Genomic DNA, 15324 nt, shown 5'->3' with positions numbered 1-15324 from the left:
TCTCTGTCCCATGAAACTTCCCCGGGATTGTCAGTCAGGGGTCCCCTCTCCCTGCCCTGGGGCTCTATAGCCTTCCATATGTAACTTTCTTAAGTAACTATTACTCTCCAACCACCCCTAGAATTGTGATTGATGTACACGTCTCCTCCTCGGCAGCTGCTAAGCTATTTTGGAACTGAACAGGCACTAAGAGAGAGAATGAATGAATGGATGAACTAGAGCGTGGAATGCAGCCTGGAACTCCAGTCTTTAGGGACGCTGGCATCTACAAAATGAAATAAAAACAACTCTCTCCACACAGGTTATAGCCTTGTGAAAATAAGACTGAAACACCAATGAGATGGAGCAGGGACCCCTCTTAGGGGCCTGCTGGACTCCCCCAGGCAGGGAAATAAGGAAAAATCTTGAGTTCCTTCAAAGAAAATTCCAGGCACCTAGCTAGTTTTGAAAAGTAAATGAGCAACTGATAAGCAAGAAGGTAATCATAGAGTAAAATAATACACAAGGAAGTTAGAGCCATAAAATGTTTGGTTCCCTGTAATAACTACAGATAACACTTTAACATATGTCCCATAGTTGTTTTTCAGAAAGTGGACCCCTTCCAAATGGAAAATGCCATCTGCTGGCACCTAGGCTCCAGGTAAAGAGGAACTGAGGACTGAACTCTGACTGACATTCTTTGTTCCAAATTTCTTCCCAAGGGGCCTGGAGGAAGCCACGCCCACAGGCCAGATATCATGTTTGTTTTTGCTGACCCCAAATTTTCAGACAAAGCTTCACTTCCTAAACCAATCGCAAATCAGGGAATCTTTGAAGCCACCTATAACCTGTGGGCGCCCTTCTTTGGGATGTCCTGCCTTTTTAGGTCAAACCAATGTATAATCTCCATGTATAGACTTATGACTTTGCCTGTAGCCTCTGCCTCCCAGGCTTTAAAAACCTTTGCTTGCAAACCATTGGGGAAGTGGAATCTTAAGTGAGAGAGGCCTCATTCTACTTGCTTGGAACCCTGCAAATAAACACCCTCCTTTCTCCCACTGCAAAACCTCGGTGTGGATGTTTGGCCTTACTGCGCTGGGTGAGTGGACCCCAGTTCAGCCCGGTAACACCAAGTCTTCATATATTAGGAATACATGTTTCCACTTTTTACTACTTTTAAAGTAACATGGCACACAGAGAAGGGCTGAAAGAGTGATAGCCTACTGGGGTTAATCCTGTTCAGATTAAACACACCGGTTCATTAATCAAACCCACATTACATATTGATCATGTGTCCTGCATTGAGCAAGGTAACAATGAGACCTAAAGGAAGGGGCTGGGAGGAGGTCTGAGCAGCCTATGAAGGTTGTCCAGATGCACCTAACAGGCATCTTTTTGTGCTAGGTGCCAGGTAACAAAAGGTGTAGGAGACGGTTCCTGCCCATGGGTGCTCAGCCGGTCATAGGGCTCCAGATGTGCACACAGAGACGTAACTAGAAGCATAAGCCTTCATAAGCTACCTGCAGCCTTATGCTGCAGGGATAGACTACAGAGGACGATTTCTCTTTGCCTCAGGTATGGTGTAATCTGGCCTTACTGAGCTCCTTGCAGTTTGCAGAACAAGCTATTTGCTGCTTCTCCTTCTTTCCAGCATGACAAAAGAGAGCAAGGGGTTGGAAGAGCAGAAAGAGACAGAAGGGGAAAGAAAGCAGAGGCACAGACCCACTGGTGACCTCCTTTCTAGCCGTGTCTCCTTTGCAAACATTCCTGGGAACCCCTCAGCCAAGTGAGGCTCTCTTTCCCCTTGTGCCATTAGTATCTTGTGCATGCAAGTGTTAGCGCCCTTGTCAAATTGTACTGGGTCTTCCCAGGCTTCACGTCATCATCTACCCACCCACCTACCAGTTCAACATGACTTCCTTCAGGGCAGACACCATGTTATATATTTACTGTTGTGTCTGGCCCAATGCAAGACACACAGAAGATAATCAATATTTCTAAACAAATTGATAGATAAAAGCATTCCCTATATCATCCTTTCATATCTTTGCAGGTAAACTGTGATTCACCCTCCCCTTTTGGTTAAGGCGTCATCTCTTCTTGTACCTTCAACCCATATCCACTGCAGATTTGGCTGGGGAGTCCTAACCATTAGCACAAATACACTCTTTTAGGTATCATATCACTTTATGAAATGGGCCACGTTGTGTGTCATGTAATGTCTGTCATATAAGATAGACATTAGATATGTCTAATGTATATAGACATTAAATATTAGCTATGTATAAGTACATAAGATATGTCTAAATGTATATATTAGACAATATATATGTCTATCTTATATTGGCAGAGCATACACTATACAAGCCAGTAGCTGGGTCTCATCAAATATCTCCAATGACTAGCATGATGCCCAATCCACCATGAAAGTGGCTCAGCTAATGCTGCAAAAAAAATTTTTGAAAAGAAGTGTTAGCTCAAAATACTATTGTGGGTTCACGTAGGCAGAATAACGGTCTCCCAAAGATGCCCTCGTCCTAATCCCTGTAACCTGTGAATATGTTACACCCCATGGCAAAAGAGACTTTGCAGATTAAGTTCATGATCTTGAGATGGGAAGATGATGTGGGATTATCCAAGCGGGCCGAACGTAATCTCAAGTGTCCTCATAAGAGGGAGGCAGGGGTGTCAGAGTAAGTGAAGGAGATGAGATTATGGAAGCTCAGGGTGGACACAGACATGGAGGTTTGAAGACAGTGAATTGTTAGCTTTCCACATGGAAGAAGGGGCCATGAGCCAAGGAAAGTGGGAAGTCCCCAGAAGCTGAAAAAGCCAAGGAAACAGATTCCCCCCAAGAGCTTGTAGAAGGCCCTACAGACATCTCAATTTCAGACCAGTGAGATATCCATCTTGAACTTCTGACTTCTAGAACTGTAAGTTCATAAATTTGTTTTAAGCCCATAAGTTTGTGTCAATTTGTTACAGTAGTGACAGGAAATCTACACATAGGGGTAGAGGAATTCTTGTTTTAATCAGTTACATTATATGAGGCTGCATTTACATTTGGAGATACATACTCTCATTCTAATGTCTTGACACAAGATGTGGGCTTTTAAATTCTGTGGGAACCAGAACAGAAATGGTCACTTTGGCCTTCTGACTGTCTCCATGACACAAGGAAGTCCTACCTATTGCAAAGTAGCAGAAGAACTATGGAAAAGCTCGAAAATCAAGAAAAAAGTGACCAGCGGATGAGCTGAGAGGCCAGAGCTTGTCCATCCCAGCATTTCTCACCTTTATAGATCCCATTACTTCCGCCATGAATTTCTCCTTTGGAAGATACTTCTTCTACATGTGCTCCCTGGTCCGATGTGAAGTAGATGAGGGTATCATTAGCCAATCTCAGCTCATCCAGAAGGTTCAAGATCTGCCCTGGAGGGGAAAAAGACTCCATTTAAAAATAATGCATATTCATAAAGCAAATGGAGATGGTTGCCCTACTCAGTGGGTGGCTAATTTCTCAAGGTGGAAGTAAACGTTCTTACATATTGGAGTTTATCCCAGCATGAGACGTGATGCAATCAAGACTGGCTGTGGCTGGCTTCTTAGAATAGACACCAAGATTCATTGACTTGAGTGCCATTTAGAAGCACCATTTGAACCTCTGGGTATCATGAAGTGATTCTGCAGGGAGACCTGAGAAAGTATTCTAAAAGTACCAGGTTCATTGATGGAGAGCCACTTGGAGGCAGGTGCCAGAAGAAAGAAGCTGAAAGGTTGTTCTCACCAGCTGGTGTTGGCTCTAAGGCTATAAAGAAGTCTATCATTTTTCTTTATTGGATGGGAAAACTAAACCAGTGATGTTCCTCTTATGTGAACAAATATGTATATAGATATTTTATGAGAATATTCTCTTTTAATACTTATGGTAGATACCCAAATCTAAACTATCCCTCACATGAATATCAATATTCCTCATTGATAGAGGAATAACCAGGAGTTATTCTCCAAGTCTAAACTGTCCATCACAAATATCAACATTCCTCCTGACCTCACCTTCTTTCCCCAGAACTAACATTGTATACCACCTCCAGATAACCCCTCAAAAAATAATAGCAACAACAATAATAATAACAATAATTGCTACCCTCTGTTGAGCACTGTCTACATGTAGAGAATTTTATGACATATTATCTTGTTTATACCACACTGAACCCTATGAATAAATGGCACTAGCTTCATTTTATGGGTAGAGCAACAATGCTGTAAAAGGCCGATTTGTTCAAGTTCAGATAGTTAGGAAGTGGAAGAATCAGAAAGTAAGAATTAAATCTGATTGAAAACTCAAAATGCTCAAATCCTGAACAGGTGAATAGATAGACTCAGTCTTATTCAAAATAGATAGCTGCTGTCTTATTCAAAAGAATGCAGGACGAGAATAAATGAGTATGGGACATAGATTCAACAAGATTAGCCAGGAGTTAATAACTGTTAAATATGAGTGAAGGGCATATGGAGGTTTAACTGTACTATTTCATTTCTGCATATGCCTATAATTTTCTGCAAGAAAAAAACAGAGGAAAGTTGAAGTTTGAAGAAGGAGCTGAAACATGGACTTTCTGATTAGGAAGCTATCACCCAGCTCTCAAATCAGAAGACAATGATGGGCAAACTAGAGGTAGACAATGTACAATTTCCACAGGGCTCTACATAGTCATATGCTGCTGATTTAATTTAATAAGTCAGTGCATACTGCTAGGCTTTGACTGGTATATTAGAGCCTGACTCCATTTCTTAATGTTTGAGTGCTAAGAGTTTTTAAGCCTCATCTCTCCCTCTTCTGCTCGTGCCACGCAGGCTGATAAGAAATCCTGGGCGCTCCCTCCTTCGCCGCCGGTGGGAGGTTGGAACTATGCAAGCCCCTGTCTGCATGCAAGAGACCCTTATCCCAGCCCCAAGTACTAATCACCATAACAGCAGAATCCGTTTCTTTTCTGAGCTCTCTCAAGCTATTTTTTGTACTGGTTTAGTAACCTGCTGTATTAGTCTGCTCTCACGTTGCTAATAAAGACACACCCGAGACTGGGTAACTTATAAAAAGAGGTTTAATTGACTTACAGTATCACATGGCTGGGAAGGCCTCACAATCATGGCAGCAGGCAGGAGAGAGAGCCAGCCAAGCGAAAGCAGAAACCCCTCATAAAACCATCAGATCTCGCGAAACCTATTTATTACCATGAGAACAGTATGGGGGAAAATCTCCCCCATGATTCCATTATCTCCCACCGGGTCCCTCCCACAACACGTGGGAATTATGGGTGCTACAATTCAAGATGAGATTTGGGTGGGGACACAGCCAAACCATATCACCTGCTCTCCTCAGAAAGCCACATTATATGAGTAATAAGCCTTTTCATATCCTCTTAGTGTGTGCATGCTGTCACTGGTCTAGACATGGGAATCAAATTTTGGGTGGGCTCTTAGTCACACTAGGATGTCCACAACAACTGATATTCTACAATGGCCGCAGGCATCCTCTGCAGTCGAAATAACTAAATATAGGATTTGGAATACATCCTATCCAGCAGGTAGATCACACACTGCAGGGCCAGAACCTTCGCTCCAGGTTGCACTCATACCTACTTGGTCCCGAAAAGGGGAAGGAGAAGGACTGCAGAGTGAGATGCCCATGGAGGTGGCAGAGATGATTTCTGATGCAAAAGCAACAACCAAGTCATTTGTGGCAAGGCATATTTTTGCTATTTGATTGCAAGTGCCACGGGCTAGAGTATGTTCAATGTTTCTCAATTTTTAACTCAAATGATAAACATTCCCAGAACCCACACCATATATGTAAATGTCATACTCAGAACCAAAAAATAAGACACCCGAGGGCCATTTTAGCAATTTGTCTCCCATGATAAATCATGATCAGGCAGACATTTATTATGGTGTTATCTGGTGCAGCTAAGCAAACCACCTGTGCTCTCGGGCTTGGGGTTGTTTGGCTGAGACACTAATTTAAGCCTAATTACTTTGAAAATGGTAATTAGCTTAATGAGTTGAAATAGAAGGAAACAATAAGGCGCTATAACCCCCGTTTATACTTTGAAAGAAAAATGCCCCCTTTTGCTCATGCAACAACCTCTGTGTAAAATAACACAGATTAGGCAGGTAGCAGAGGACTTAGGAATTTGCTTCCGTGTATTGTAGTTAGTATTTAGTAAAGGGCATATGACCATACACCCTCCTTTGAAACAAAATTCATCTTTCTATATGTAGAAGTATCTGCACAAAGAAAATGCTGCAAAGAAATTTCCTATAAAAATGTGTCTCCCATAATAATTCATGTGCACACAAAAACCCACACACAAATATTTATACCACGTCTATTTATAATCGTCAAAACCTTGGATGCAATGAAACTGCCCTTCAGCAGTTGAATGGATAAATAAACTGTGGTACATCCAGACAATGAAAGATTATTTCAGAGCTAAAAAGAAATGAGCTATAAAGCCATGAAAAGCATGGAAGGATCTTAAGATATTTCTAAGTGAAAGGAGTCAATCTGAAAAGGCTACATACTGTATGATCCCAGCTATGGGACATTCTGGGAAAGGCAAAGCTATAGAGACCTTAAACAGATCAGTCATTACCGTGGGCTTGGGAGAAAGGAGGGATGAGGAGGCGGAACACAGAGGATTTTGGGGGCAGTGAAACTACTGTGTATGATCCTGTAATTGTGGATCCATGCCATTATACCTTTGTCCAAACCCACAGAACATACAACACGAAGAGTGAACCCTAACGGAAACTATGGACTTCAGTTAATCACAACTTATCAATGTTGGCTCAATTGTAACAAATATACCACATGAATACATAATATATATAATAAGGAAACTATGTGCAGGGGAGAGTGTATGAACACTCTTTACTTTCTGTTCAGTTTTTATGTAAACGTAAAACTGCTCAAAAATAGTCTATTATTTTTGTTGTTTTTGAGACAGGGTCTTACTCTGTCTCCCAGGCTGAAGTGCAGTGTCACAATCATGGCTCACTGCAACCTCTACTTCTTGGGCTGAAGTGATCCTCCCACCTCAGCCTCCTAAGTAGCTGGGACTACAGGTGAGTATCACCATGCCTGGCTATTTTTTTTTTTTTTTGTATTCGTTGTAGAGATTGGGTCTCAGTTTGTTGCCCGGGCTGGTCTCAAACTCTTGGGCTCAGGCAATCCCCTTGCCTCAGCCTCCTTCTGTTAATTTTTTAAATGCCTTTCAAATGCAGTTTTGACTCCTAGACTTTCTCATGCATTCATTCAACATGGATTTATGAAGTGCCCACCTTACACGGGCTGTGTGCTAAAGGCTGGGGTGTCACAGAGTTTTTCAGGGACAGCTCTTATCCCCAAAGCCAAGGCCAGCTACATCCTACTTACAGCTTCTCCTCTTGCCTATTTTTAACTCCAGACAAATTTACAGCTGCATTTATTATGCAGATTCTCTCAACTGAAATATCCTGCATCCTTCCCCATCTTAATACTTCTCCCTGGATATCTCCTCCAAATTCCAATATTTCAAATGACCATGATATTTAACATGTCCTCATCAAGTTTCTTCTTCATTGCCTAGAGTGATCACTTTCATTAAAGTGCCCTATACAACTGGGCTGGGATTAGTACAAGAGAAAGTAGCTGAGGCTGCCATGCATGTATGCATGGTAGAATATTTAGCTCAACTTCCTGAGAAATGGTCAGATTTCTAATTTCCTTTTAGCCCATTCTTTCCCAAAAGATAGTCTGGATCCCATACTACTCAGGTCTTAAGCCAGAATCTCATTTGTAAATCCCAGAGCCCATTCGACATTTAATTTTTTATAACATTGATCCTACAAAGGTCTAACATGTTTCCCTCCTAAACACTGTGAACGGAAATCTCCCAGGAGAACAAATGCTGCTGTATTATTTTTGCTTTCAGAGCAATCTATTATAAATTAGAGGTCTGCAAATATTATTTCTCAGGAAGGTTCTCAAGATATAATGACACTGATTTATATAGAGTGATAGTTTTGAATTGCCGATGGTGAGCTGCATTATAGCTTGTAAATGAAATGTTCTATCTCCAAAGCTTTCTCCCTTTGTTTTCTGAAGGAAACAAATATAGAAAATAAGCCATTTCAAGAGCACTTTGTTATTTAACTGGAGATAACAAGAACAAGCTTATCAATGTGAGGGCTTCCTAACCAGACCTTTTGCAGTCCCAAAGAAGAAACCTTGGAAATGCAAAAATCTGGCTCCTTCCTCTGTCAAGTGTGGATGTGGGTTGCAGAGGAAGCCTAAATTCTAGAAAGTTCTGTCATTCCATTTATTTAGCCCACAAACAAGCACTAAGCTACTATTAAGAGTCAGGCACTGAGCTACAAAGTGCAGAGAGAGAAGGGTTTCAAACATGAAAGCAGAATTCGAGGTCTTAGGTGAATGAGGTGCCATAGCATAGGACTAAGTGCTAAAGTTCTTGCTTCTAGGTCCTGACTTAAGCAGAGTTGGTTTGAAACCCAAGTCTCTGGCTTCTCACTGGGATCCTCTGCCACTAAGTCAGAGGTGATAATGGATAATAGTAGGGGGTTGCTGTGGAAGAATGAGGAATTCCACCCAAAACACTTCATCCTGGACTGGCCGTACAGGGAGTGCTCACTGTTCCTTAACTTTACAATGGAGTTAGAACCTCAGCTTGCCTCACCAAATCCTTGTCATTTTAGTTCATTTCGCTTTGCCTTTTCTTCTACAAGGTAGGTACACTCAGACAGAATACTGGAGCAAAGTGCTATGAAGTCACTATATATATATGAAAGTTATACTTTTGGAAGCATTAGGCTCATTAAATATAACATAGATATGTTTTATATTATATAACACACACACACATATGTATATATGTTTTATATTATATATGTGTATATATTTTTATATACACATATAAAATTATATATTTTATATGTATATTATATGATAAATTTATATAGAATGTTATAATTTTGTAAGTATACATGTAAATTATGTTTTATAATTATATTTCTAAATTTAATTAATATAATTATATCTTTATTATCATGTTATTTATATTTATATACTTACATATAATTCATAATTATAAATTTTATAATTATATATAAAATGATGCATAATTATATATAATTATATATAATTATATAAAATTTATATATTTTATATAATTATATATTTATATATTTATATACTTTATATATAAATTTTAATTATACAATTTATATAGAAATTATAATTATATAAATATATACTTATATATGTTATATACATATAACATAATTATAAAATAATTTTTATATAAATAAAATATATTTATTTATATATAAATATATAATTATTTTATATAATATTAATATATAATATAAAACATATGTGTTTTACTTTTATATCACATATGCTAGATAGGTAGATATCCCCTTAAACAGGCACCCACTGTTAATAATTAAGAAAGCCTCTTCACTTACTCAGTGTAACTCCAGGGCACAATGGTACCCTAAAGTCTCCCTGAAGCTATGCTGGTGAGCAAGTTACTCCTACATCTGACCAACAGAGATGGCGAGACTCCAGTATTTCAGCTAAAGCTAGAATTTTAAGATAGATAAGAGTTGCAATAATTGTACCACCTGGGGGTGGCTATGACTCTCTGCTGGCCATATAAAATGCTAGGTGTTACTTCAGGGATGTGGCCTTTGGAGCGTTATTCTCATGGTCTCCTGAACCATTTGTGGAGTGGCACAGAGATATTCTGCTGTCGCTAGTCCCAGAAAGGGAATTCTTTGTTAGGATTAGAAGTAACACCAATGTCCCATACATCAGGGTATATCTGTCACTGCACAAATAGGTGTATCATCTCCAGTTTGATACAATGTCCATTTCATATAGGTGAATTCAATCTAGTACTTCTTCCTGAAATAAATGGTCAAGATTTCCAAAACTGTAGTCCTGATCTCCTCCATCCATATGGAGCTCAAGGGACCCTTCAGATCAGACATTGGAAAGCATATGATTTATCTACAGTATAAAATCAAATCTAAAAGTTTACACATAAAAGAAAAATAGTATAGGACCAAAATAAAAAGGCATAAAGTTGATAATCTGCATTTTGTATGTTGGTTGAGATACAAAAGTGATGTGCTGTCTTTTGGGGGGTTTATTAAGGAAGTCTTTCCTACCTACTCAATGTAACTGCAGGGAATATTGGCGTTTGTATGGCTTTTCCCTTTTTTTCAAGAGAAGAATGCAAAATGGCATAATAGTTAAACAGGAGAAGTTGTGCTTTGCTGTACTCAACATGGATCTAATGCAACTCCTGCATAAAAGGTCATCTGGGATTCAATCAGTCAAATGCCAAGTGGACAGCAAGGTCTAAGGAGGGCACTGGAAATGAAACTCTTGCAGGAGAGTTGCAGGAACCAAGGAACTGGGAGGCAGACGGTGAACTCCAGCACATACTGTATCTACTTCCTGAATAACAAGAGAAGAGTGGCTCCTATCTCCCCTAATGACTGAGCAAGAGACAAGAGGCTCAAACTTCTGCCATGGGCAGTTTATGTTAATAAATGCAAATTTGTCTGCCTCAAATAGATGATGGAGAATCATCCTCTCTGAAGTTCTTGGATTAGAGGAGAAATTCCTCTTCGACGGTGATGGGTGGACGTACCCAATGCAAGATCTTCCCATTCAACTAGTCACTACATGCATTAATTTGTGTATCATCATGCTTTTTATTAATTTACTCACTTTCACATGTCATAAGTTAACATAAAAATTTCATTCAAAACATGTTAAGAAGACATCCCTAATCGTTTTTTAAATAACTATGGAAAAGTAAGCAAATGTGATATTCAGAAACTGATTAGATTAACTTAAACAATTTTTTAAAGAATTCTGCTGGCTGAACCAAACTAACACACAAGACCTTGTACTTAGCATATAGGTTTCATAGTATAGTCACCTTATATACCAATGTTTCTTGAATTTCAATTGGCTAATTCATGACCATGCTAAAATGAAGGTTCTGATTCAGTAAACCTAGAGTGGGGATCTGAGAATTTCTAAAAAAAAAAAAAAAAAGCTCTTACATAATGCTGATGGTACCTGCCCAAGAACCACACTTTGAGAGGAAAGGTTACCTGCGACTAAATGCTTAATCAATGTTGACATATAAAAAGAGATGGCTGGAATTTCACAGTTCTCAGTAACTATGCTCATAATGAGACTTGGCTAGTTTCAGACAATTTGACACATAACTTTCAAACATAGTAAATAATCATACTATGCATATAATCGGAATTATTAGGGTACTTAAAACATGGAAAACTGTAAGAGTGCAATGTCGCCATTCTACAGATAACCCTGTCTTCACTTGACTGGGTTTCCCTCTTTGGTTTGTTCCTGAGTTCATATTGTCCCCTGGTAATTAATTCTTATTTTGTGTTGTACCTGGTTGTTGTGATAATGTTGTGATTTCCTCCATTAAACCCATCTTTGCCCTAATGGCAGTCGTAATGTGTGATTTACCCTCCTGCACTTGCATCTGCTCTCACCATCTGGGATGCCTTCACGGCTCTACTCCACTATTTTCTTGGATTCACAATAACTTGTGTGTTTTCCAGGGTGCTGCATTTGCTGGAAATAATTTAAATAACTCCAACTTGTTCTCACGTTCATGGAGCACACCACTGTTTTCCTGCATAGATGGGGAAAAGGTGCGGGGAAGAACAAAGTCATTGTACCTGTTCTGTGGAACTATACTCCTTCCGGTGTCTGGGAGAAGACCCAAAGTCAGCATGCCTGTAGCTCAAGGGAAGCCACTTTGGACATCGTTTCCATAGGGTTATCGACATCACAATAGAGTGGTTTCCCTGAGCCATGGGCATTCAGACTAGCAGGACAGGTTTTGAAAGAGCAGAGTTCAAAGTGAGCACACTGTCTTTCAATTCTTGATCCAGCAATGCCATTGTATTTCCTGGACTTTCTCTTCTTGCAAAGATAGAGATTGGGTAATCGGGTACAGCCATTTGCTGTTTGGTATGGCCATCAGCTGAACTTGCCCTGGGAGGTAACCCAGCCTGTGCCATGGAGTAGGAGGTTGCACAGATGCTCATTGCATCATTTCTATGACAGAAGTCAATGCAAAGCTCTGGACACAGATCAGCCAGAACTTCTCCAGCAATATCCAACTGGAGGTGCAACCTTAAACCTCCAGACTGAGCCACAAGGGAGGGAGGACTGTGAGTCGAGAATGGCCAGAGGCTATGAACAATGGACTAGGAAACAAAGCCCTTCAGAATTCTTCATATTTATGATGCTCTACCACACCATCGAGACTCACGTTCATGCTACAACTAGGTCTTTGCATTGGATTTTACCATCTCTAAAGCTGAAGATACAAAATTGAAAATGATGTTTTCCTTTGCTGACACCTTGTACATCAGTCACAGGTCCAAGCCTTTCTTTCCACTTGAATTAAAACATGGACAAGTTGATTAATGCCTTGGTAAACTCATCTTTTATGTTTTGCAACCTCCTTAATCCATGCAACCTTCAGTTTGCCAGTCACAGCTTCTTTGCAATATCCTCCTAACTCCAGGGTGATCTGTTTGCTTTATGTGGGGACTTGCAGTGTTAGTCGAGAGAAGCAGTTCTTTCCCCAAGATCCTTAATACCAATGCTATTGGTGGGCCCTTCTAGGGACCGTGGGTCCTACCAGAGATACCTTAAATATAAGGTGAGCTAGTAATAAAAAAGATAAGATGATGCAAATATCTGCTTAGTTTTCCATTATAGACGTTTTCTCATCTATGATTTTTCTACTCAATGTAATGGAGGTATAGGCACATTTTAAGCAAAGATGCTTTACACATCTGTGGAAAGAAGAGTAATCATAACAATAATGATAATAATAATGATAGCAGTTACCATTTATTGAGCCTGTCTTGCAAGCCAGGCACTATGCTCACTACTCTAAATATATTACTTCATTTAATCCAATTAATTAATTCAATTATTTCAAGCAGGCTGAATAAATTCATGGAATGTTCCACTAGATTTTTTTGACTGAGCTATAATTGGGCCATGACTTTAAAGCAACAGGTATTCAACTCTAGTTCTGACCCCTAATTTTGACCTCACTTTTCAAATATACACATTGGTATTCAGTGGAGTATTATTTAGAACACAGTTTTAACTCAAACTCATGGATTCTAATGTCGTTCCTTTCTATGCCTTGAAAGACTTAATTAGCAAAATTAAATGTGCTTGGAATGGTTAGATGGCAGAAAAAGTATTACCCAAAACACCCTTGTAGTACCCATAGCTTCTACTGTCCTCCACATCCCTTGTTTAATTTTGAACCCAGATATCTTTATAGTATCTGAGGCAAACTCAAGAACTCAGGACTTGATGGAATACTAGAATACAGGAGTGAGAAGAAAACTGTCAGAGGCCATTGGTCCAAACAGGCTTGTCTTATACACAACCTGCAGCTCCAGAGCAGGAGACTCTCCCCAGCAACCAGGTAGGTCTACTGTCTGAATTCAATTCACAATCCAGAACTCTTCTCATGCAGCCAAGAAGCTCTATAGTGTAGTGGCTGTTGGGCAATCCTGACACAAGTTGCTCAACCTAACCAAATTTTGCTTTGTTGCCTTTAAACCAGAGGTGATGATAAAAGTATCTTGTAGCATAGTTGTAGGGATTACATTAAGTAATCCATGTTTAGACGCATGACTAAGATTGTGCTTAGAGATGTGACTAAAATAGACTAAATGCTTTTGCATTTTAGCTATTGTAAGTCTTAAATGTTTATTATTATTGTGGTGCAATTGTGTTGCTGCTAATTATTCATAGTATTCAGATGCTCTCATGTACTTTTATTAATCCCATCTGAATTAACTAGCCAAATGGTCTTTTAATGGTCATTCCATCATGACCATTTTAGCGTGGTCATGATAATTGATAACTTGATTCTTTGATAATTTCTTATGGTATCTTCTTGGAAGATACCATAATAAATGGAAGATACCATGGAAACGATAGAAATAATTTATAAGACAACATTAAACACTATTAATTTTAATTTGAGATATAAATTCCAGGTAAGATAATATTAGTTTCAGGCTCAAGAACCTGAAATTAGGTTTGCAGATGTTTAAACATGGTAACATCATTATAGACTTGATAAGACTCAGAGATTAATGATTTATAAGCTAAATTAATGTAGAGGACCAAAATCAATACTCTATACAATGGATTTTCAACTATGTATTACAGTTAAAAGTTTTTTTTGGCTCTCCAGGCCTACCTTGGTCTGGCCACAATGCCCTTACCCCATCTCTCTCAAATTTTATTTTTTTTAATTTATTTTAGAGATGGGGTCTTACTTTGTTGCCCAGACTGGAGTGCAGTGGTGCAATCATAGCTCATTGCAGCCTCAAACACCTGGTCTCAAGCTAACCCTTCTGCTATTTTTCCTGCTATGTACTGTTTCCATCTGTAATCTGAGGTTGCAAAAACCTCTTTCTGCAAAGTTTACTATTTTGTCACAAATGCAGATTTACTGGAAACTCAAATAGAAAGTGGAGAGAGAAGAAAAACATACACAATATCTACATATCCTTCATTCTTGCTGCACTGTTATCACTGGGTTTTCTGATACCCTGGTTTACTTTGAGCTTTCCATATGGGTGTAACTGAGGCATACATTTAAAATCAAGAATAGGATGATGGAAGAAAAAAAAATGCCATTTTCGAAGATGTGGATTCACCTGCAAGAGCAAAGGATTTAACATTAATGCCATTGAAAGCATGCTATATTCTGACTACAGCACATATGGGGAATATCAAATTAGCGGGCAAATGGGTCACAAAAAGAATCATTGAGGAATTCAGTGGAAAATAACTCCAGCACTGCCACTCATACCAGATAGTCGAGGAGAGGCAATGAAGAGTTTCTCATCTTTATGTCCCTAGTGTCCCGGCCTTGTCTTTAATCATACTTCAGTTGATACTGGCTTTATGTATAAGTTCTATTCCTCAACTCTTTAAAAAGTACCAAGTAAAGAAGTCCAATAAACATTTTTGTGGGGCTCATGTTCAGGGGCATGAATAGTTCAACTATCACACTCCAGGAGGCTGCCCAAGGGCACAGAAGTCTAACCCGGAAGTAGAGATGGCAACTGAGAGCCAATGAGACTTGTTGCATTGAACTAGTGTTTAGACAGCAGTCACCTAGAAAGTCATTCTTCTCCCTCCCAAAACAGAGGCAAGCCCTGCCACCC

The 15324-nt window shown here is 39.3% G+C and overlaps 1 protein-coding gene across 2 annotated transcripts in view; it reads right to left on the bottom strand.

The window, feature by feature from the left end:
• Positions 1 to 15324, bottom strand: part of STS (steroid sulfatase) — a 216293-nt gene that overhangs the window by 46228 nt on the left and 154741 nt on the right. For both annotated transcript variants that reach the window (XM_055106639.3, XM_034951335.3), the window contains exon 8: positions 3274 to 3411. In XM_055106639.3, coding sequence (XP_054962614.1) covers positions 3274 to 3411 — 138 coding nt within the window. The remainder of the gene's footprint in view (positions 1 to 3273; positions 3412 to 15324) is intronic.

This window comes from Pan paniscus, chromosome X, assembly GCF_029289425.2.
Source record: "Pan paniscus chromosome X, NHGRI_mPanPan1-v2.0_pri, whole genome shotgun sequence".
Taxonomy (NCBI): domain Eukaryota; kingdom Metazoa; phylum Chordata; class Mammalia; order Primates; family Hominidae; genus Pan; species Pan paniscus.
Note: the sequence above shows the minus strand (reverse complement) of the source record. Positions and strands in the feature narration are given on the sequence as shown.